Consider the following 23,735-nt stretch of genomic DNA (forward strand, 5'->3'; position numbering starts at 1 on the left):
ACATCATAAAATTCTGGTGGGGAGTATTCCAGGAAGACTAGAGGCTGTCAAAAAAGGTTAAAAGTTCCAGTACACTGTAAATAAAGATTATTTGTAGATATGCAGGTGTCCAGATATTAATAATGGTAGGGCAGTGTATTTTTCAAATGGGAAAACAATGCTTTTGAGAATTCTATACCATCCTAGAAGACCAGTAACTCAATAAGCATCAATGAAGTAAAAAATAAAATTCAAGGTTAAAACAATCATAATAATAACTAAACAATTCTTAGAAAAAATAAATAAATTACCTAGTAGAAGTACATGAAAGACCCAGAAGTGGACTCTAAAAGGATTGTAATTTATATATAATTGATCTCTTAATGCATATCTATAATAAAATACAGGCATCCTTCCTGCATCCCAGAAGAAGTACCTGACAAATCCAGTTTTAAAAAAACTAACAGCCCAAAAACCTCAAGGTTAACAGGTCCATCTCAACTGGTTATGTGCTCCTGAAAGTATTTCGGAAGTCACTCTTGGGACATATTATAAAGAACTGCTTTGAGAATTGATTTTGATTTGGTAGTTGTTGGCGCATCGGCTTCTGTGGCCATATTGCACCTCCCAAGGTTTTTGCAGTACTTTGATTCAAGCCCGAGGCGGGAATCGAACCCGCAACCTTTGGGTTGCCGGGCAGGTACTTGACCCACTCGGCTAGCCCGGTCGGCCCCTTTGAGAATTGTCCAGCCTGTGTGCACTCAAACATATTACTTACACACTATTTGAAAACGTTTTCACACTAGCTAATCTCCACAACCACACTGTTGCTGACAATGGCTTGATCCAATTTGTATCTGCTGGAGCACAAAAACTATAAGAAAATCACAACAGACCATTAGCTGTGTATGTTGAAAGTTGCTACTCAAATTACGGAGTAAGTTCACTGGTGCGCATTATCTGTCTTCATGGGTGGAAAAGTGTCAATCCAGATTCCTGAAGGAATAGTGATGTTAACTGTTTTCTTGCACTAAGTTGGTTAGATTTTAAAAACCTAATGCCAGCATTAATTCAGAATGGTATACTGAAACTTAGAAATGTCTACATCTCAGCATCAAATGCAACCTGAACAACTGACAGAAGGAATCATCTTGCTTCATGATAAAGCACACCCATACACTGCCACCCCAATTTGGGCCTTGATTTAAAAGATGCACTAAGAGGTACTCAAATACCAAGCATACAGTCCAGATTTGTCACCATTTGAATTTCCTGTTTTTGGTCCATTGCAAAAGAAGTATTAAAAGGCAATTTCAATTCAATGCTAAGTCAAAGCAGCAACTAAAGAATGTTTCAACCAACAGCCAACATGAGAACTAGAGGAAACTTTTAGTGGTGAAACGCATTTCCCGGTACTGCAGCTTCTCCCTGCATTCTTGGTAAACAGATGGTGCATGTTATAGGTAATAACAGTATTAGTCAATAACGATGTACTGATTAGTTTTTTCTCATTATTAAAAGCATATATTGGAGTTCATGAGTGTAATGCCTTCGTGGCTAAAATTTACTTACAGGTAAACCCTCCAGACTGCCTCAGTCTTAGGGTGTTTATCTCCCCTTTCCACTGTTTTAACCCAATAGGAAAACAACTTCTACTGCAACCACCGATAACATGCACCACCTGTTTACTGAGAATGCAGGGAGAAGCTGCGGTACAGGGAAACACTTTTGACTGGTAAAAGTTTCCTGTGGTTCTTGTGTTGGCTTTCTTTACCTTAGCCGAAAGAAGACACAGACTGGTGAAGGTGACTTTTAAAAATGTTTCAGACAGAACACATTTTAATTAAACAATTCTCATATAATGATATGAACTCAGCAATGTCAAAATGAAAGAAATGGAACCATACATTTCTTCAGAAATTACAAATAAATATGGCAATAAACAGATTATACTATTTGTTACACTATAATTTTTATGATTATTTCCTCCCATGTTAATTTTCTGTACATTTTCAGAAGAAACAATGACCAGATCAAAATCATTTGTTATGCACAGGGCACTATAAAATACAAGGAGGAAATCAATACCATGCCATCTGGCCAGCCCTGAGAGTGTCCTGATCTAAACAAAAAAAAAAAAAAAAAGAGAGAGAGAGAGAGAATGTAGAAAACTGGCTCATATTGTATATATGTACTGCACTATAATTGGAATGCATGTAAAATGTGAAATATGTCTCTCAAAAAAAAAAAAAAAAAAAAAAAAATTGTAAATGTCTTCAGAATTACAATGATACCTCCAACTGTGTTCCCTACACATAATGGTATGCAAATAATAACAATAAAAACATTGTTCTACATTTATTGACATATACAACAATTAGTACTGCATTCATATGCAAATTACTTTGCATATCATGCTGTCTTAATTCCTACAAAATTGATTCACTTTGTTATCATGCATGAATTCAGACTTATAATTAAAATTTAGGATTTGGGTAAATCCATTAAATCTTTCTGATCAAAGTAGCAAGCCACAAGGCATATAAGAAGATTCAGTGGAACTAAGTTTGGATCATCTCCACTTTTGATTCTAGCTCTTAATCTGGAACATGTACGAGCTAGTGATCTCAAACTCGAACAAACTTCTGGAATTAGTGGCTTTTCTAAACAAGTCAATAAAGCATACAACCAACAACCTTGATGCTGGGTAAACCCACACTCATCTAACCATTTTATGTGATAATTTAACACCTGACAAACAACAGGCTGACCCATAGAACACATAATACTAATCAAAGGAGACAGACCATCTGGTGTCCCTAAATCAGTTGGAGAGCTGTTTGTTTGAATTAATTCTGAACTGCCCTTACCTAACTGTATTATTCGTTTTGCCATTTTAGTTCCCAAGCAAAGTTGACACCAACCAATGCTGTCATTTAATTTAGGCAATTCAACTAGCTCTATTCCTGCCTTCTTTAACGATGCTCTATACACACCGAAGTTATGACGAAGCGTTGAGAAATCTGCGACCTGCTGTTTCTGCCATACTAAGCATGGTGCAAAGCCTTCTGGGGCAGGCAACAAGTCATTGGAAGAGCTAACACGAACTGTTTGTTTATCAAGAAAAATGCTAGTATCCACATCTGCGGTGACCACGGCAGGGCACTTTTGATATTCCAGCTGCACTCGTCTCAAATATTCGTGGCCAGAAGTTGGCGGGTGACTTAAATCACATTCTTCTTCGTTGTTTTCCACTTCGAAAACTTTCACCATTAAACAACTTTCTTCATCTGAATCACTGTCCCTTTGATTTCTGGAAGTAACTCGCAACATACTTCCAACATAAAAGATTGTCACAGTTGGAAAAGAAAGAAAATGAAAGGTAAAGTAAACAGCTTCAAACTACTTACTCTGCATACAAAAATGAAGAAGAAAAATGACTTCGAGATATATGTAAAACATAAACAAGGAAAGAGTCATAATTAAAAAAAAAAAAAAACAACTAAACCAATCACATTAAAATCGCCATTTGATTTTTGCAACTAACGCCACCTATCACAAGGTAGTATCTTACTTCTCTGTGCCACCTATTACTTACCAATATATGCTTTGTGAAACTAAAAATATTAGGCTAGAACCCATTTTCACACAGCAGGATTAAAAAAAATCTAAATAAATGATTTGCAACAGAAAAACTTCATTTTATATAAATATATTTTTTGATCTAATTTATTTTTAAACTGTTAATGACACAACAGTGCTGTCGACAGCTTCAATCAAGATTAAAATAAATATTTCAAATGATAGAGAGAGCCAGTAAATCAGAGAGTCTTATAAAGGGGGATTTTAATTTCCAAGATATTGACTGGAATTTGTGGATTGGTCACTCACACACTAGCAAGGCTTTTGTGGATTTATTGGATGATTGTTTTCTACAGCAGCATGTTCGGAAGGCAACTAGAGGGAGTATCACTCTTGATCTGATTATCAGTAGTGATCTTCATGCATTAAGGATCTGCAAATAAAGGAACCACTAGGAGGTAGTGATCATAGTGCAGAAGTGTTCTGAAGTGGGATTCACTCAAAGAAGTAACTACCACAGAGTAGTAATATATCTTAATTCTCTGTGGTAACTACCATCAGAAGTTAAGGGAAGGGTTTTTGACTTCGTAAAGGAGACTACGGATATTTGAGACAGTATTTAAATTCTATTGGGGAACAACTGTTGGTATTACCAATAGCAAATTCAAATTGGGAAGCATTCAAAGAATTAATATTGGAAGCTACTAGTCTTTTCATATCAACTAAGAAAGATTGTTCAAGGTTTAGGCCTAAATAGATGTCAGACGAACTAATGAAACATGAGGCAGAGAACGAAAATGCATTGGATACATATAAATTAATGGGTGACACGGAAATCTATGATAGATATAAGCTAGTCTGTAACCAAGTCTCAAAAGAAGTTAGGCAGGAAAGGGCAGATTATGAGAAATCTTTGGCAAATGATGCAAAGAAAAACAGCCTAGAATTCTTTAGTTATGTAAACTCTGGAAGGAAAGGGATGAATCAGATTGGTCCAATCTGATTTGAATCTGATTCATCAACAATTGATGGTTCAACTGTTGATGATCCTGCTCAGGTGCCTGACAAACTAAATGAATATTTTACATCTACATTCACACATGAGGTGTTATTCAGGGAGGGGAATGCCAGAGGTGAATTAAACTCGAGCAGTGAGCTAGATGATTTTATAACAACTGAGAGAAAAGTTAAGGATAAATTGTTGAAGATGAACATGAGAAAGGTACCTGGGGTGGATGGGATCTATCCAGTTATATTAATGGAGGCAGCAAAGGAAGTAAGCAAATCCTTAGCCATAATTATGAGAGCTTCTTTGGACTCCAGAGAGGTACCCATGGACTTGAGATGTGCAAATGTGACCCCAATTCACAAAAGAGGATCAAAGAGCGGCAAAAGTAATTATTGACCTGTTGGTTTAACTCCTGTTCCAGAGAAATTTATGGAGCCACTGGTTAAAGAAGCACTGGAAGATCATCTTCAGTTATAGCTTGGACACAGAATGTTTTTGTTAAGTGAAAGTCTTGTTTGACCTATTTCATTGAATACTATGATGTGGTAATAAAGGAGCTGGATGCAGGCAATAACTATGACATCATATATTTGGATCTTAGTAAGGCTTTTGAGACTATTGCACATGGAAGGCTGCAGCACAAATTGGAGCATGTGGCATTGGAGACAAATTGCTGCTATGGATAAACGGTTGGTTTAGTGGGAGAAGACAGAGAGTGGTAATCAATGGACACTGCTCTTCGTGGACTAATGTTATTTGTGGAGTGCCTCAGTGTTCAGTGTATGGTCCATTGTTGTTTTCTGTATTTATTAATGCTATTGATGGTGGTATATCAGGCTTAATGTCCAAGTTTGCAGACGATACGAAGGTTGGTAGGGTTGTTAATGACACTAACAACAATATGCTGCTGCAACAAGATCTAGAAAAGTTGAGCAGATGGGCTGACAGGTGGAAACTGAAGTTTAAAAATGACAAATGTAAAGTACTGCATGTGGGAAGCAGTAACTCCAGAGCAACGTATCAACTGTGTTGTAGTACACTGACAATGGTAGAGAATGAAAAGAACCTGGGGGTAATTGTGTAAGCAGATGCGAAGTTTTATGAGCAGTGCTGACGGTCTGCAAGGGTAGTTCATGGTGTCTTGTCAATTATGTCGGGAATTTTTCTAGCAGGGATAAGGAGGTGAATATACTCTAGTTATGGCAATGGTCAGGCCACACCTTGAATACTGTATACAGGTCTGGAGACCTCATTTTAAGAAAGGTGTTGAGCTGCTGAAACAAGTGCAGAGAATAGCAACAAGATTAGTGTTTGGAACAAACGGTTGCTCTTACGAAGAAAGGCTTCAGTTTTGCAAATTACAATGTCTGGAAACCAGACATCTGCGAAGTGATCTTATTGAGGTGTATAACGCCTTGAATGGTTTGAGCATGCTCAGTGCTGATAGGATTTTTCATCTTGCCCAGAATAATAGCCTGAGAGAGCATAAATTGAAATTGAGGAAAGACAGTTGTAGGATAGATGTGAGGAAATTTTCCTTTAGCCAACGTGCGGTTGATGGTTGGAACAAACTTCCATTTGTGGCTGTAGAAGGTGATAATTTGAATAGATTTAAGGTAGAACTAGAGAAACGTTTGAAGCGAGTGGATGGGTATAATTAGAAGATTTTTTTTTCTTGGCTGATGTTATACAGGGTGTTTCAAAAGTGATGGTCAATAATTTAAAGGTGAACTGTATATACTATAATATGCCAAAAAAGCCTGTAAAACATAGGTCCTGAAGTGAATCGTTTTCTAGATAATGCAGATTTCTATTTGGTATCCACCACTGATAAGGTGAACTGTAAAGAGTTTAGATAGGTTATGCTCATTCTCTTCCTTTCCCCTCTCTCAATGCTCTGAGATGTAGCAAGCATACTAGTATTTGTCAAAGGACAGTCAACATGGAAAGAGGTTACACCAATGAAGAGTATGCGGACATGGACTTTATGTATGTCCGCATACAACGGCAGTGCACTCGAATCTGCATGTTTGTGTGAAGAAGAATTTCCCCGCCGAAGGCAGCCCAACAGGCGCACATTCATCAACGCCTTAGGGAACATGAGCGCTTCGCACATGGAGTACGAGCAAGTAGGCCCAGAAGCATAACCCATTATGTTGAGGAAAGGGTGTTAGATAGAATAGAACATAATCCAAGAATTTCGCCAATATGGATTGCGTTGCAAGAGCGTGTACTTAGTCATAGCAGTGTGTGTGGCGAATTTTACATCGCTAATTACTGTACCCCTACCATATCCAGCGTGTACAAGGTCTCAGAAATACTACCCTCCTAGAGTGCTCCCATAGTCAATGGCGGATTTACTAATGCTAATTTCTTTTTATTTGGAAAAGGGGTATTACGTGATTGTTCATTATTATGTTAGTGAATTAATAGACACTGCACTATTATATCAAGTGGTAAGTTAAGTAATTTATTATTTAAATGATTCAGTTTGAAGTAAATGAACCACCTCAGTGCCAACCATTTAAACAATTTATGGCTACATTTCGGGAAATTACTATTTCCCGTCTTGGCGAAGGGTCTTCCTAACCGGAACAAGCGACTCACTCCAGCATCACTCTAACAGGGCTGAACACAAAAAAACAGTGAACAGTGAGTTGCAGAAACGTAGCCATTGAGTGTTTAAATGTTTGGCATTGAGTTGGATCGATTTCAATATTATTGAAATGATACAATTTAAAAAATTGTATCATTTCAATAATAAATTACTTAACCTATCGTGTAATATAATAGTGTAGTGTCTCTCGATTCATTAACATTGATATTTTTTGTATGAAAGCATTCGTGAGAATGAGTTGTGAAATTTATGCTAAAAGTAAACAATTTTATTAACGTTCATTTAGAGCAAAATTCTTCATTTACTGGTTTTAAACAATAATTACGAAAGAGATGTAAGGTACTTAAACAGTTTTGCACAATTATCAAATCAACGAGGTGAGAAATTTTATAAGATTTTTTTTTACATAACATGGCTGACTTAGTAGGTCTCAGGTTCGGTCAGCAGGGGGTTTTCTCCCGAAAACTGGGGTTTTTATAATAAATTCCATTTATTAGCTATTAGCAGTCCATACAATACAAAGGCGCAACATAAAGACAAACAGACCACTGGTCGCAGGCTTGTTCAGAAGCATACTGGACAAAGTGACAGACCGACTAAGCCCTGTTCAGATTTACCACATATAATAATCAGAATTACGATGAAAATGACAAGCAAGTCCCGGGACAACCAATGAAACAGCTGTAGTGGCTACAAGATAGAAGAAAACAAACTTAAAATATAATAAAAACTAATAGAAAACTAAAAAAATTAAAAATAATGATAAAGCCCATTAAATTATTTAGCCCAGCAAACAGGAAATTGAACAAAGAAATCACGCAATTTAGAGATATAGACTGCTCAACAACATGAACAGAACATGTAGAAAACGTCGTATAAATCGTGCAGATCGATATACAGCAGGACAAAATTTGGTAGTATGATGGTGTGCCATAGAATAACGATTAAATGAAGAGATTGCGAGAAACGTCGGACAGGTATAAGGGATATTTATAGGCGTTGTATAAAAATTACCACAAAAGGTCACATTACAGAAGTTGTTATAAGGTGCTCCAAAATATGGTCACATGGTATCAGTACAGCACACTCCTCTAACGGCTAAACAGGCCTGACAGTGGAGAACTATGCTCCATATAAGGGTGTCTATAAGATTCTGTGGCAACAGATCCCATTCTTCCACCAGCGCAGACATTTGCTCACCTGTAGGCGTGCAATGGGACACCTAAGGGTGTCACACACATGTTCGATCGGATTTGTCTGCTGATCGTGCTAGCCACTGCAGTAGTTGACTATCTTCAGTTCTAAGGTATTCTTCCAGTATTTGGGCTCTAGGTGCATGAAAACAAAATCTGACCCAATTGCACCCCTAAAAAGTAGCACATAGGATTCTAGGAGGTGTTCTCGGTACATATGGGCAGTTACCTTATCCCTTTAAAAAATATGAAAAATACACGGCCATTCATCATTATTCTGCCCCACACGGGAACACCGCCTCCATCATAAGTGTCCCTTTCTCTTATATTGGAGAGATGGTACCGCATTCCTCGTTGTCTGTAGAAGAAATAATGTCTGGAATCGATTTGTAGGCTAAAAGGGAACTTATCAGAGAAAAAAATGTTCTCCGTTTGTCACGGCTCCATGTCACATGTTCACGGCACCAATTTCGATGAGCTCTGAGGTGGTCTGTTGTTAATAGGATACATAACGCTGTCTTCCTTGCGTGGAGTTCACTTAAATTGAGCCATCTTAAAGCAGTCCGTTTGGAAATGTTTTCACTTGTTGCAGCAGCAGCAGCAGCAGCAGCAGCCTCAAGAGACAGAGTGTAGGAAACCCCTGGTGTCAAACGACACCAGGGGTTTCCCCTATCTCCGCGTAGTACACATTGCGGGTGCGAAACAGAACACTACCAATGCCAGAGGTTTAAAGGTATATGGATTTTGCATATGTGTAGTGTTGTGTACCGGTTTTTCCTCTGGTCATTTTGCCCCTAATGGGACCCAACGTTGCCCACACTCTGCCTCGTGGAGGCAGACCAGGCACACCAGTATTATAGTTATTTACTCAAGCAGGTCCTGCCACCTAATTAATTGAGATAAAAAGAAACGCTATAAATAGGGGTCAGCCAAAAGGAGCACTGGTTATGCGATTTGATGTTGTTATTATGTTTTTGGGTGTAGGGCTCAAGCAATTCAGAGATGATTCGGACGCTAGTTGTAAGTTAGAGAGGGGGAGATTGAAGGTTGGGGAAAAGACAAAGATAAGGGGTCCACAGAGAAGATCACCCCTAAAACAGTAGAGCAGGTCCATGCCCTACCAGAGGGAAAAGAGGGGCGGCAAGGGAAGGAGACCAGGGGTCATCTCCCCCTCCCGCCTAGGGAGTAGAGGCAAAGAACCACGCAAGGGAGCGTGGCAAGGAAAACATAATAGCAGCAGCTGGGCTGTGCTGGTGGAGGGTGTAGTGTGTGTTTAGTGTTAAACGGCACCAGGGGTTTCCCCCATCCCCTTGTAGTATACATTGTAGGTGTGACACAGAACACTGTCAATTCCAGAGGTTTAAAGGTATATGAATTTTGTATATGTGTAGTGTCGTGTACCGTTATTCCTCTGTCATATAGCTGTTGCGCCCCTAATGGGCCCCAACGTTCTCCCCACTCCGCCATATGGAGGCAGACCAGGTATTAGCATTAGCATTAGTAGAGGCATATGATGCAAGAAAGCAAGCTTATTCAGCATCAGCCAAAAAAAAAAAAAAAAAAAAACACACACCACTCCCATTTCACCCCTCCGTTCGTTCGAAATACCTGTCCAGTTGAGCTTTAAATTTGTTTAGGCTATCAACTTCAACAACAAGTGATGGAAGTCGGTTCCACCAACCAACCACCCACTGGCCAAAGGCAAATTTCCGCACATCTATCCGACATCCGTCCTTCCTCAATTTGAATTTATGCCCTCTGAGCTGATTATTCTGAGCAAGATGAAGAATCCCATTGGCATTGAGCATGCTCAAACCATTCAAAGCCTTATACACCTCTATCAGATCACCTCTCCGGTGCCTAGTCACCAGACTCTGTAATTTGCAAAATTTGAGCCTTTCTTCGTAAGAGCAACCCTTTGTTCCATTCACTAATCTTGTTGCCCTTCTCTGTACTCGTTCCAGCAGCTCCACATCCTTCCTGAAATGAGGCCTCCAGACCTGTATACAGTACTCAAGATGTGGCCTAACCATTGCCTTATACAAGGGAATAATCACCTCCTTATCCCTGCTAGAAAAATTCCTGTATATCATTGATAAGACACCATGAGCTACTCTTGCTGCCCGTCTGCACTGCTCAGAGAACTTCATATCTGTCTGCACAATTATCCCCAGGTCCTTTTCATTCTCCACCACTGTCAGTGTAGTACCGCAGAGTTGATACGTTGCTCTGGGGTTACTGTTTCCCATATGTAGTACTTTACATTTGTCAATGTTAAACTTCATTTGCCACCTCTCAGCCCATCTGTTCAACCTTTCCAGATCCTGTTGCAGCAGCATAGCGTCAGTAGTGTCCTTAACAACCCTGCCAACCTTTGTATCATCTGCAAACTTGGACATTAAACTTGATATCCCATCATCAATATCATTCATAAACACCGAAAACAACAACGGACCCAACACTGAACCCTGAGGAACTCCATTAATAACATTAGTCCACGTTGAGCAGTGTCCATTGATTACCACTCTCTGTCTTCTCCCACTCAACCATCCCCTTATCCATAGCAGCAATTTGCCTCCAATGCCACACTGCTCCAATTTGTGCAGCAGTCTTCCATGTGCAACAATATCAAAAGCCTTTCTAAGATCCAAATATATAATATCAAAGTTATTCCCTGCATCCAGTTCTTTTGTGACTACATCATAGTATCCAATCAAATTGGTCAGGCAAGACCTGCCCTTAACAAAACCATGCTGCGTCTGAGCTATAACTGAATTCTTGTCTAGATAATCCTGCAGTGCTTCTTTAACCAGTGCCTCCATTAATTTACCTGGAACAGAAGTTAAACTAACAGGTCTATAATTACTTGTGTCAGCCTTTGATCCTCCTTTGTGAATTGGGGTTACATTTGCACATCTCCAGTCTATGGGTACCTCCCCTGAGTCCCAAGAAGCTCTCATAATTATGGTCAGGGGCTTGCTTACTTCCTTTGCTGCCTCCTTTAATATAACTGGATAGATCCCATCCACCCCAGGTGCCTTTTTTATGTTTAACCTCAACAATCTCTCCTCCACTTTCCTCTCAGTTATTACAAAATCATCCAGCTTACTGCCAATGTTTACTTTACCTACATCATTCTCCTTCCTGAATAACTTCTCATGAGTGAATGTAGATGCAAAATACTCGTTTAAATTGTTAGCCACCTGAGCAGGATCCTCAACTGTTGAACCATCAATATCCAGTGGACCAATCTGATTCATCCCTTTCCTTCTTGAGTTTAAATATGTAAAGAACTCTTTTCTGTTTTTCTTTGCATCCTTTGCCAAGGATTTTTCGTAGTCTGCCTTTGCCTGCCTAATCTCCTTTGTGACTTGGTTACAGACCAACTTATATCTATCATAGGCTTCCATGTCACCCATTGATTTGTATGTATCCCATGCATTTTTCTTCTCTGAGACATGTCTCATTAGTTCACCTGACAACCATTTAGCCTAAACCTTGAACAATATTTCTTAGTTGGTATGTAAAGCCTGGTAGCCTCCAACATTAGTTCCTTGAATGCCTCCCATTTTAAGTTTGCTGTTGGTGACATCATCAGTTGGTCCCACTGTATAGAATTTAAATACTGTCTCAGACCATCATAGTCGCCTTTACGAAAACAAAAACCCTTCCCTTTACCTCTGATGGTAGTTACCTCCTTGAGTAAATCCCACTTCAACACACTGTGATCACTGCCACCTAGTGGTTCATTTACCTGCAGATTCTTAATGCATAATGTACACCAGTATTATAGTTATTTACTCTGCCACCTAATTTCCTGAGATTTCAGTGGCTAGGATCTAGGGGAAAAAAACGCTACAGATAGGGGTCAGCCAAAAGGAGTACTGGTTATGCAATTTGATGTTGTTATTAAGTTTTGGGGTGTAGGGCTCAAGCAATTTAGAGATGATTCGGACGCTAGTTTGAAGTTAGAGTGGGGGAGACTGAAGGTTGGGGAAAAGACAGAGATAAGGGGTCAATAGAGAAAATGACCCCCAAAACAATGGAGCAGACATATGTGCCACCAGAGGGAAAAGAAGGGCAGTGAGGAGGAAGGAGACCAGAGGTTACCTCCCCTCGCCTGGGCAGTGGAGGAAAAAGAACACGCAAGGGAGCGTGGCAAGGAAAGCTTAATGGCAGCAGCTGAGCTGTGCTGGTGGAGTGTCATACCTGGGACAAAGGTCCCATCCTATCTTCTTTTTCAGAGTCTGGAGAGTCTGATTGTGGTCATACCTGGGACTGTACGTCATGTGTCCCGCCCGACGTATACTTGTCACTACGAGTCCGGAGCTTTCAGGTTTGGTCGTCAGGTGTGGGGTTATCACTGCACTGTGTCACTAGTGGGTGTCTCCTCGGATTTTTCCCGTTTGTTAAGTCAAAATTAGAGATGTATGTTCACTGCAGGGGGCTTAGAGGGGGAACAGGTATCTGTGTGTTATCAGACACTCAGCCTAAAACACTGATGGATCCAATATCTCTTTATTGCAGAAGATTTAGGAGAAGTCCGGTTGGCCTGCCTCCCTAAAATCCACTCATGCACACCTTCTCGATGGTCTGCATGAGTAAACTATAGGTAAGAAGAAAAGACCAAACCCTCCAGCATATGATAACACGACAAAACAAATGGCCCTCAGTCCCCAGCAGCTTTCACCCCCCCCCCTTACGGCAGCGAGAGGATCAGAGTGGAAGCAGAGGATGCTAAGAATCTCTGGGTACGCTGCCATGCACGGAAACTGAACTTGGCCTGTTATAACATAAGATCACTCGTCAGTGAAGACAGGATATTAGAGCTGGAAAAGGAATTAGAAAATGTGAATTGGAATATCTTCGGTTTGGCTGAAACAAGAAGAAGAAATGAATCACTTATAAGTTTATCAAGTGGAAATCTGCTGTACACAAATGGAAACAGTGAAAGGAGTGAAGGTGGAGTTGGGTTTCTGGTCCATAAATATTTTAAAAACAACATTTTGGAATTCAAAAGCACATCACCAAGGGTGTCAAGACTAATACTCAAGATTTCTAAGAGATACAAGCTAAAGGTTATAATGATTTATGTATCAACTTCGAGCCATGATGATGAAGAGGTTGAAGAAATGTACACCGAAATTGAGAGTCTTCTAGATGAACAGAAAACCCACTACACTATTATTATGGGGGACTTCAATGCTAAGGTTGGAAAAAGACAAAACAGCGCAGAAAGGGGAACTATAGGTAATTTTGGAATTGGTGAAAGAAATGAAAGAGGTGAAAGACTTGTGGAATTTGTAGAATTTCAAGGACTGTCAATAATGAACACTTTTTTCAAGAAAAGGGTGAATAGAAAGTGTGCACATGGAAGAGTCCAAATGGATTAACAACTAATGAAATCGACTTCATCCTCACTAACAGAAGATATATTGTGAATGATGTTACCGTCCTGAATAAGGTAAATGCTGGAATACAAAGGTCTTTGAGATAACAGAAGAGGAGAAAAAGCAGTATGTACCCGAACTTAAGAATAAGTTTGAGCTTCTGCAGACTGCTCAGGACCAAGATATCGACGAGGAATATTACAACTTTCTGAAAGTGATAAAGCCCAAGAAACCTATAGGGAAAAAAGAAATAAAAAGAAGAAAAAATTAGTCAAGAAACACTTGTAATGATGAACCGAACACGACAAATGAAGAGCAAGGAAAACACTGACAGGCAGAAAAGTGAGTATACTGAGTTATGTAAAGCCATTAGAAAGAGACTCAGAGAGGACATAAGAAGATTTAACACAAGAAAAGTAGAACAAGCATTAAGGGAAAACAAAAGATTTAAATCAGCAGCCATGATCAGTAACACAGAAACACAAATGATACTGAAACTGAAGAATACAGATGGTGTACTTATGAATAGGAGAGAAGGCATAATTGAAGTAGCAGAAGACTACTATAGAGAATTACCCAAAGAGCAAAGGAATGATGCCAGCAGTGGGGAAAATGGATCGCAAATTAGTAACACATACGACATACACAATATCCTTCCCAATGAGGTAGAATATGCATTTAAGAAAATCAAGAATCAGAAAGCCCCGGGGGGAAGATGAAGTTACTGTAGAGTTGTTAAAATTGGGAGGAATAGACATAACACAAAAACTGGCAAGGCTCTTCACAAAGTGCATTAGAAAAGGTGTGACGCCTAAGCAGTGGAATAATGCAATCATAGTTTTGCTGCATAAGAAAGGAGATAAATCAGAAATTGGAAATTATAGACCAATTAGCTTGTTATCCCACCTCTACAAGTTGTTCACAAGGATCATTACTAACAGATTAGAAAGAATACTTGATGAGAATCAACCGAAAGAGCAAGCTGGCTTTAGGACAGAATTCTCAACTATGGACCACCTTCACGTAATATCACAGCTAACGGAGAAAGCAAATGAATATAAAACACCATTATGCCTGGCATTTTTGGATTATGAAAAGGCATTTGACTCCATACAGCATAAGGCAATGTTTCGGGCACTGGAAAGACAAGGCATAGATACCCCATATATTATGACTTTGAAGAAAATATATGAGAATGCTACCTCCTTTATTAGACTAGACAAAGACAGTAATAAATTTAAAATTGAGAAAGGAGTTCGCCAAGGAGACACAATATCTCCGAAGTTGTTTACTGCTGCCCTTGAGGAAGCTTTCAGAAGATTAGACTGGTCGCAGAAAGGAGTCAATGTGAATGGAGAGTACCTAAACCATTTACGATTTGCAGATGACATTGTGGTCATAAGCCACGATCCCAAAGAATTAGAGGAAAATCTTAATCAGTTATGCACAGTTAGTAAGGATTTTGGACTAAAGATGAATATGGCTAAAACAAAAGTAATGATGAACAAGTATGCCACAGAAAGGGAAATAATGATTGAAGGAGCAGTAATTGAAAAGGTGGAATCATATACTTATTTGGGACAAGTCATTGGCTGTGATAATGATAAATGGTTGGAAGTCAAGAGAAGAATAAATTTTAGATGGATAGCATTCAGGAAATATAGTCACGGAAGTCAAGAGAAGAATAAATTTTAGATGGATAGCATTCAGGAAATATAGTCACGGAAGTCAAGAGAAGAATAAATTTTAGATGGATAGCATTCAGGAAATATAGTCACGGAAGTCAAGAGAAGAATAAATTTTAGATGGATAGCATTCAGGAAATATAGTCACATACTGAGGAGCAATATCCCAATTTCTATGAAATGTAAAATAATGAACAATGTATACTCCCCACCATGACTTATGGAAGTGAAACTTGGGCACTCACCAAAAGAATGGAAGAGAAGCTGAGAACTACACAGCGAAGAACGGAACGAATTGTATTGGGAATCAGACTGTTAGATAAGAAGAGAAACACATGGATTAGACAGTAAACCCAAGTAAAGGACATTCTTATCAAAACTAAAGAACTAAAATGGTCTTGGGCAGGACACATAGCTCGAAGACATGATGACAGATGGACTAAAAAAATAACGGAATGGTACCCAAGAGGAGCTAGAAGAAATCCTGGAAGACAAAGGCGGAGATGGATAGATGAAATTCATGAGTTTGTGGGTAGTAAATGGATGGCCATTGCTCAAAACAGAAGGAACTGGAAAGTTGCTGGAGAGGCCTTCATCCTGCAGTGGATTGAAAATCGCTGATGATGATGATGATGTTCACTGCAGTCTGATTTGGAGGCAGTTTCCGGGTTCCCCTCCATTTAGTCACTGGGTCATCAGAGTTGCATATTATTATAGTTTGTGAAGAGTCTAAATCAGGAAGGTCCTACAAAACAGTGTTGTCATTCATGGGACAGAGGGCCCGTCGAAATATCAATGGTAGTCAAGTTGACAGTCCTGCTTGAATTTGGGCAAGAAGAGTTAGTCAAGTATACGTTCGTTCCAGTGGCAAGGATCTTCTTCTTCTGAAGAGCTCCTGGCAGTATTGCGAAAAGGCCTTGTACTCTCTGTTGCTGCACAACAAGTAATGCTCCCAGAGTTTTGGATTGAAGTTAATTCTGGTAATCAGAATGCAGCAAAGGTCCACATACAGAGGGCAGTCATGCATTAGGTGACTCCAACTCTCCAGCTCTCCACGAGCTTGGCCCTGATGGATCCGTGACCTGTTAGTATGAAAGATGCGTGCAGGCCGGGGGAGATCCATGAAGGAGATTTGGGATATACCTTGTTGATATGTAGAATAAATTTCCTAGTGATATCTCCTTTAGTGGAGTTAGTTGTTGTTGTTATTGTTGTTATTTGGTTTTTAGGAGCATTAGCAACTAAGGCCATATTGCTCCGAGGATATGCGGTGGTGATTCCTGACCTTTCCGCATCCTCCGTATTTGGTGGTCACGGGCTCGAACCCCGGTCTAATTAAGAAGCGTGTGCTACGCACTGCTGCTCCTGCCCACCTGGCTACAGAGGTGCCAGTGGAATTATCCCATCTATCTTGCTAGGTCTGCTGTAAATGGAGGCCAAGGCGCTTCTTTCCAGCCTTCAAGTTGTTAATGGGATCAATGGTGTGGTCCATTAACATCACTGATGTGCCTTTTGATAGTTGATAGAGGCACCCAATCGTATCACCTCCAGGTCCGAAGGGAGGGCGCAATGGGTGCTGACAGTATGGTATGCCCTGGTAATGGTAAGGAGGATAAAATATTTTAAAAAATAAATAAATAAAATAAAAAAAAATAAGGGGGAAAGAGAAAAAAAAAAGAAAAGAGAAAAAAATATATATAAATAAATTTAAAAGAAAAACAATAAATAAAAAAAAATTAAAGTGAATTGTCTAAGATTGGGCAAATCCCACACCCACTGGAGGCAGTGCAATACGAGTGGGTGCCAGCTTCCCCGGGTTGCCGAGGCCTGAGGAGTTGAAAGTAAAAAAATAAATAAATAAAATAATAATAATAATAATAATAATAATAATAATAATAATAATAATAATAAAAACTGGATCTATGTGATCCAGTTTTTTTGGATCAAGGTGACAATATTTTATCTTTGCAAGACACTGCTCACTGTTGAGGCTGACATTATTGAAGGTGCTGAAGGCACCGTAGGAGGTGAAGCTGAAGCAGGATTGGCCAACAGAAGTTTTCTTCTAGCAAATAAATCAGAAGCAAATTGTTGTAAGATTCTAAGGTGTGAGGCAGATTCTACTAGATGTTTCTCGTTGTCAGGTGAGAAGGTGTTTATACAGTCTTGTAGGGATTTCCGTAGGTCAGCATAAAGAGGGCAGTGATAAAGCAGGTGGTTCCAGTCTTCCAGTTGGAGACAAAGGCAAGAATCAGTACTGCTTATTCTGAACTGAAAGAGTTTGGAGTTGAAAGAGCCATGTCCAGTTATGATAAATGATGTGTAGAGGTTTGGAGAGAACCATAGGGAATTTTTCCTGTTGGCAGTAAAGGAAACATCTGGGATAAATTTATATGTAGTTCTGCCTTTAGGGGTTGTATTCCAACGATCTTGCCAAATTTTTGTTAAAGCAGACCAAATCCAGGTTTTTTTTCAGCTCTGGTGTCTACAAGGATGTCTGTATTCCATAGAATTCCATGGAGGTCTGATGTTTTTAAAAGTAGCAGAAGGCACGATGTAAAATATACAAGTCCAGAGGTAATACACCAGCTATGACCTGCAGGGCATCAGTTGAGACAGTTCTGCAGGCACGGAGCATTGTAAGAATCACGGATCTTTGCAAGGAAATTAGTTTTGATTTCAGTTTGACGTTCTTGATTCTGTCATACCAAACCGGAGCAGCATAGGTTGCAATAGGTATGAATAGTGCCTTGTAATATAAGAGAAGAACTCTGCGTCCAAGCCCCAAGTCTGTTCTCGTAATCCGAATAATAGCCATAGTAAATTTCTTGATTTTATCTATTAGGTGGTTTACGTGGAAAGTAAAATTGAACCTGTCATCAATGACAACACCAAGATGTTTTAAGTGCTTGACATGTGGTATTCGCTTGTTAGCTGTATTCAAGATAGGAGGACGATGGATATTTAGTTGACTTTTAAAGATCATGAGCCGGGGTTTGGATGGAGATATTTTAAGTTTGTTGACAGTTGCCCATTTAATGAGATCCTTTAAGACCGGAGAAGCTCTTTCTTGAATTTGTTGCCTGGAGTTGCCTGAGATGACAATGACAAGGTCATCGGCATATGCGAATGGAGTAGCAAAATCGAACTGTCTGGTTAGCCACGTATTTAGTGTAATGTTCCAGAAGAGCGGCCCCAGAACAGAGCCCTGAGGACATCCTCTATTGACAGCTCGTGTTATGCTGCAGGTTTTTGAAGTAACCTATATAGATCTGTGATCAAAGTAGGCTCAGATAGCTTGGTACAACTGAGAGGAGCATGAGATGTTCCGAAGGCTTGCGAGGGCACTCCCCCACCAGAGGGAGTCAAAAGCACCTTCAGAGTCTATGAAGATGGCCATTTCATATTTTGTTGTGGAATTCGGGATGTAATTTTTTAACGCAAGAAGTGCATCTTCACAAGACTTGCCTTACCAAATCCATACTGGTGAGGTGACAAGATATCTTGAGCATGGAAAAGATCATGGATTCTTGGGGCGAGTAGTCTTTCGTAGAATTTTTCCAAAAAAATTGGTAGGAGAGAAATGGGACGGAAGGCTCTGGGGTCTGATGGGGCTTGTTGGGTTTTCTTAGTAGTTTGACTAGTGCATTCTTCCAGAGACGGTGGATAGTACCACAGAGAAGACATTTGTTGAAGAGATTTAACAGGATGTTAGGATAAGTTTCTCCGAACTTCTTAATGACAGTATTTTCCAGCAAGTCAGTTCCAGGACATTTTTGGAGATTAATTTTTTTTAAAGCTGTTTGAAGTTCTTGTTGAGTAAACAGGTCAGTATCCACAGTGGAGGAGTATTGAAGATTGCGGGTTCTTGTTATGGATTGAGTGGGAGAGTCTGTTGACTGATCATCCTGAGGGAAAAGTTTATCCAGAATAATTGTGACAGTATCATACCAAGTCGTGGTTTCAGAGTCATTGGTCACTATGGAGTTGACATCCTCCCAGCCATAACCTACCTGCAGACCATCCGTACAGATATTTCCAAATGCAAGGATCATCATAGGCGCTGATGTTAACTGCCGTTCACCGGCATGGTATAGTGAAACCCCGGAACGACGTGGTGCGGGGAACGGACAGCGCCTTGAGGAGTATCTTGCAAATAGCTCCTACTCAATACTAAACCAGCCAAACAATCTCCCGACATTCTCTAGTACGATGGGGGAGACCACGCTATACATTACTTTGGCCACCAGATCTATCGCGGACTACATCACCTCTTGGACTGTCACTGAAAACTGGACTACATCCGACCACAGAACAATTACTTTCCAGCTGAATCGATCAATAGTCAGAAACACAATACCTAGACAAATGAAGCACAGGTATGCTATTGAAAAGGTCGATTTGCCCCTATTCCAGGAAACCTTACGGATGACTGCACATACACTCAAAATGGAAGAATCAAGCCCAGACCAACACCAAGCTGAACTGGTGAAGCTCATCACAGAGGCTACAGACAAATCCATAAAAAGGAAGAAACCGTCTCCAGGAGCAGTACCCTGGTGGATACCGACAGAAGAAAGAGGGCAAGGTAGGGTGGGCTTTTTATTTTAATTATTTATAAATTATTTTTTTAATTTAATATAATAATAAATAAATTTAATATTATTTAATTTAATAATAAATAAAAAAATAAATTATTTTTTTATTTATTATTTTTATTTATTTTTTTTATTTTTATTTTTTTGTATTATTATTATTTTTTTTTTATTTTATTTTATTATTATTTTTTAAATTTATTTTATTATTATTTTTATTTTTTATTTATTTTTTATTTTTTATTTTTTTTATTTTTTTATTTTTTTTGTTATTATTATTATTATTTTTATTTTATTTTATTTTATTATTTTTAGTTTTTATTTTTTTTATTTATTTATTTTTATTTATTTTATTATTTTTTATTTATTTTTTTTTTTTTGGCTCTCCCTGGGAAGCTCAGGCTAACCCCAGGGTCGGCCAGCCAGAGTTCTCTTCCCACATACCTGGTCCGGCTCCCAGTGCCAGTGACGGTAACTAGCGGTCTGTGGTGTTCCACAGACCCTAGGCTAAGCGGCCAGATGAATAACATAACCTGCACTAACCAAACATGAACATACACTAACATATGCTATCTGGCCTTAACAGTACTGTCTTACTTCACAAGAGATTCAAATGCGGAGTTGTGCGAAAGCACCGGTGCCACTTGTCAAAAAACACTATGTCACTATATGTCACTATGTCCTGACAGTACTCAGCAAACTGCTCGAACAGCTTCTAAGAAATAGGATGAAAACCACTATTCAAATACAGGTCTAGAGTCCTCGAATCAGTTTGGCTTCCGGAAAGGACACTCCACCACCGATGCCCTGGAAAACATTGTCAATGCTGCCACAACAACAACAGATCGGAAATACTTCCTCGTCATTGCAATCGACTTCGCCGGGGCGTCTGACACCCTTTGGTGGCCAAGCGTCCTCGGCAGGCTCCGGGAGGCCAACCTTCCAATCGACCTATTTAATTGCATAAGTACATATCTATCCAAGAGATCTGTCAAAGTCACTGCTCCATACTGCACAGTAACAAGATCAATTTACAGAGGATGCCCACATGGCTCCGTTCTGGGCCTACTTCTTTGGAATGTGGTCCTGGACGGATTTCTAAATCTCAATCTCGGAAATTGCACATCCCAAGCCTACGCAGACGACCTCATTCTGATGATGGCCGAGTACAGCAGAGCAAATTTGGAAAATACAGCAAAACCGGGCTCTTGCCACCCTACAACAATGGGCCGATAGAAACAACTTAGCAATATGTTCAGCAAAAACAAGCTCTATCCTACTCCGGGGGACCCTGCACGTCAGGAGACCTCCCCAAATCAAAGTAAATGGGACCACTATCAAGTTCACAACAGAAATAAAGCATTCTAGGTGTCATTCTAGACAGAAATTTATCCTTCACCGCCATATAAACTACCTCCGGAACAAAATTAGAAGTTTCTCCCCTCTCTTTGCAAGAATCACCCGTAAGGACTGAGGTCTGAGGAAAAAGACCCCCGCCCTCTTCCACAAAACTGTCTTTCTGCCAGTCATCCTGAATGCGTTGGGAGTCTGTTATAAAAAAGCGACAATCGCAACAAACAGAAGAAAGCTTGAAACTGTACAGAGATACATCCTGCTCATGATTTCCCGAGCCTGCAACATGGTCAGCACTCATGCACTCCAGGTCCTTATGGGAGTCCTTCTCCTGGACCTCGAGATAATTCTCTGTGGCCTCCTCTACAACCTTTCCAAAGGCAAACCTGCTAACTGTCAAGATTTCACACTAGACTTAACCAATAACCCCAAAACAGAGAAGAGGAGACTCACCTTACATTTTCAACAAATCTGGCAAACACGCTGGGAGAACTCATCAAAAGGACAAATTACGCGAAAATTAGTGCCAATAATATAAGTCGTCTACCCGGAATATCCGCACTGGTTCTTCCTAGGACTGCTGGTTATGTACCTGCTTACTGGTCATGGCGCCATCAGACATAAACTATCAAACTTTGGACTCAGTGACACCCCCTATGCTATTGTGGAATGATAGAAACATGGGAGCATCTTATGCACTACTGTCATTTATATGACGACCTGCGATGCTGCCTTATCACTGAAATCCAATATGTATTACAGAACCAAGAGGACTGTATACTGGAGGAGGAGGGTAGTTACAGGGCACTAACAAAATATGCTCAGGACCTCTTTGACAGAAGACGAACCTTCCCTGTGCCACAATCCCAGCAACCACAAACAACGTAAACCCTAGCTAACTCCCTCAACGAAACCACCAAAAATCATCGGAATCTACCAAAAAAACCATGAATAACCTGGCTATGTAAACCACTACACAATTTCGATGAACGGACACTCAGCCAACTGAACCAAACTACTTAGGACAGGACCACATCCCATGAAAGATAAACACTGATTGGGCTGGACCAGACCCTGGATGTGACAACCACAGGCAAGACCCATGGACTTGACCCAAGGAACGGACCAAAAGCAGACATATTGCTATTACGTGACAATCACGCACTGGACCAAACACCTCGGTGTGATATAACCACGGACTTGACCCACGGACTCGACCCAAAATTTGACCAAATAACAAGTATATTGTCACCGAGCCTTATTGGCAATCTCTGCCAGTTACCTTGTCTGGCCCACTTTAGCGTCCCTGGTGGCGGGGAGGTTGACAGGCCTCCTGTCCACTCCTCGCCACCCTTCTTTTTCTCTCCGGTGTGCATGGGCATGCCCCAGTGACATCTGATTGGGGTCGTCTTCACTATTGACCCCATCTTTGTGCCTTTCTCCCCCCCCAACCTTCAGTCTCTCCCCCTCTCTATCTTCACGCTAGCATACGCCCCACACGTCAAAATCTAACTTTGTCCAAATTACTTTTTGCTCACATTTTGGCCTCTCAGAGTTGAAGCGCTCTCCCTATGCAATCGATTATTAAACAATCACTATATGTATATATAGATTTACTTATTTTTATTTATTTATTTTTTTTTATTTATATATATTTTTAAGGGTCCTAGCCACTGAAATCTCAGGAAATTAGGTGGCAGTTATTAGGTCTGCCTCCACGGGGTCAAGTGCGGGCAACGTCGGGCCTCAGTACAGGTCTGGTGGTTAAATGGCCAGAAGAACAACGATACGTATTACCACACATTTCAAGATCCATACACTTTTAAATCTCTGACCTTTACAGTGAACTGTATCACACTACAATGTAAACTACGCGGAGATGGGGGAAACCCCCTGGTGCCGTCTGACCCTAACTACACTTTACACTTTACACTTTATAGACATGTGTCCAAGGAACAATCACCTCCTTAGGGTTGCCCCTGTCTACGAGGCTAGCACAGTGGGATCATCACCATACTCCCACACACCAGGTGTAAAAGGCCCAGGTTCTTATCTTGTCGACAACGTGAGGAACATTTATGTCCCTTTTTTACCCTGGGTTTTAGTTAGTCTCAAGCATAGATAGCAAGGTTTTTTCCCAAAAATTGGAGTTTTCGTTGAGCAAATTAGGCAAATCGACCTGAGAACCCAGCAGTTTACAGACACAGTACATATATGGATATATGAAATGACTTTCCAGGTGACCCTAATGTAAGAGTTTAGTTTTTTAGGTTTGCTTCTATTACTGAGAGAAAAATAGGATAAAGAAATAAATATAAGTCTTCAGTTTTCT

At 40.0% G+C, this 23,735-nt stretch overlaps 1 protein-coding gene across 1 annotated transcript; it reads right to left on the reverse strand.

Moving 5' to 3' along the window:
- Positions 1 to 2,463: 2,463 nt before the first annotated feature.
- Gem2 (Gemin 2) lies at positions 2,464 to 3,433 on the reverse strand. Its single transcript, XM_090376239.1, has one exon. The coding sequence runs from the start codon at positions 3,310 to 3,312 to the stop codon at positions 2,464 to 2,466; it is 849 nt and encodes a 282-aa protein (XP_090232365.1). The 5' UTR covers positions 3,313 to 3,433.
- Between the last annotated feature and the right edge of the window lie 20,302 nt (positions 3,434 to 23,735).

This window comes from Mastigoproctus giganteus, chromosome 6 (genome assembly GCF_048544385.1).
Source record: "Mastigoproctus giganteus isolate SK-2022 chromosome 6, ASM4854438v1, whole genome shotgun sequence".
NCBI classification, from domain to species: domain Eukaryota; kingdom Metazoa; phylum Arthropoda; class Arachnida; order Uropygi; family Thelyphonidae; genus Mastigoproctus; species Mastigoproctus giganteus.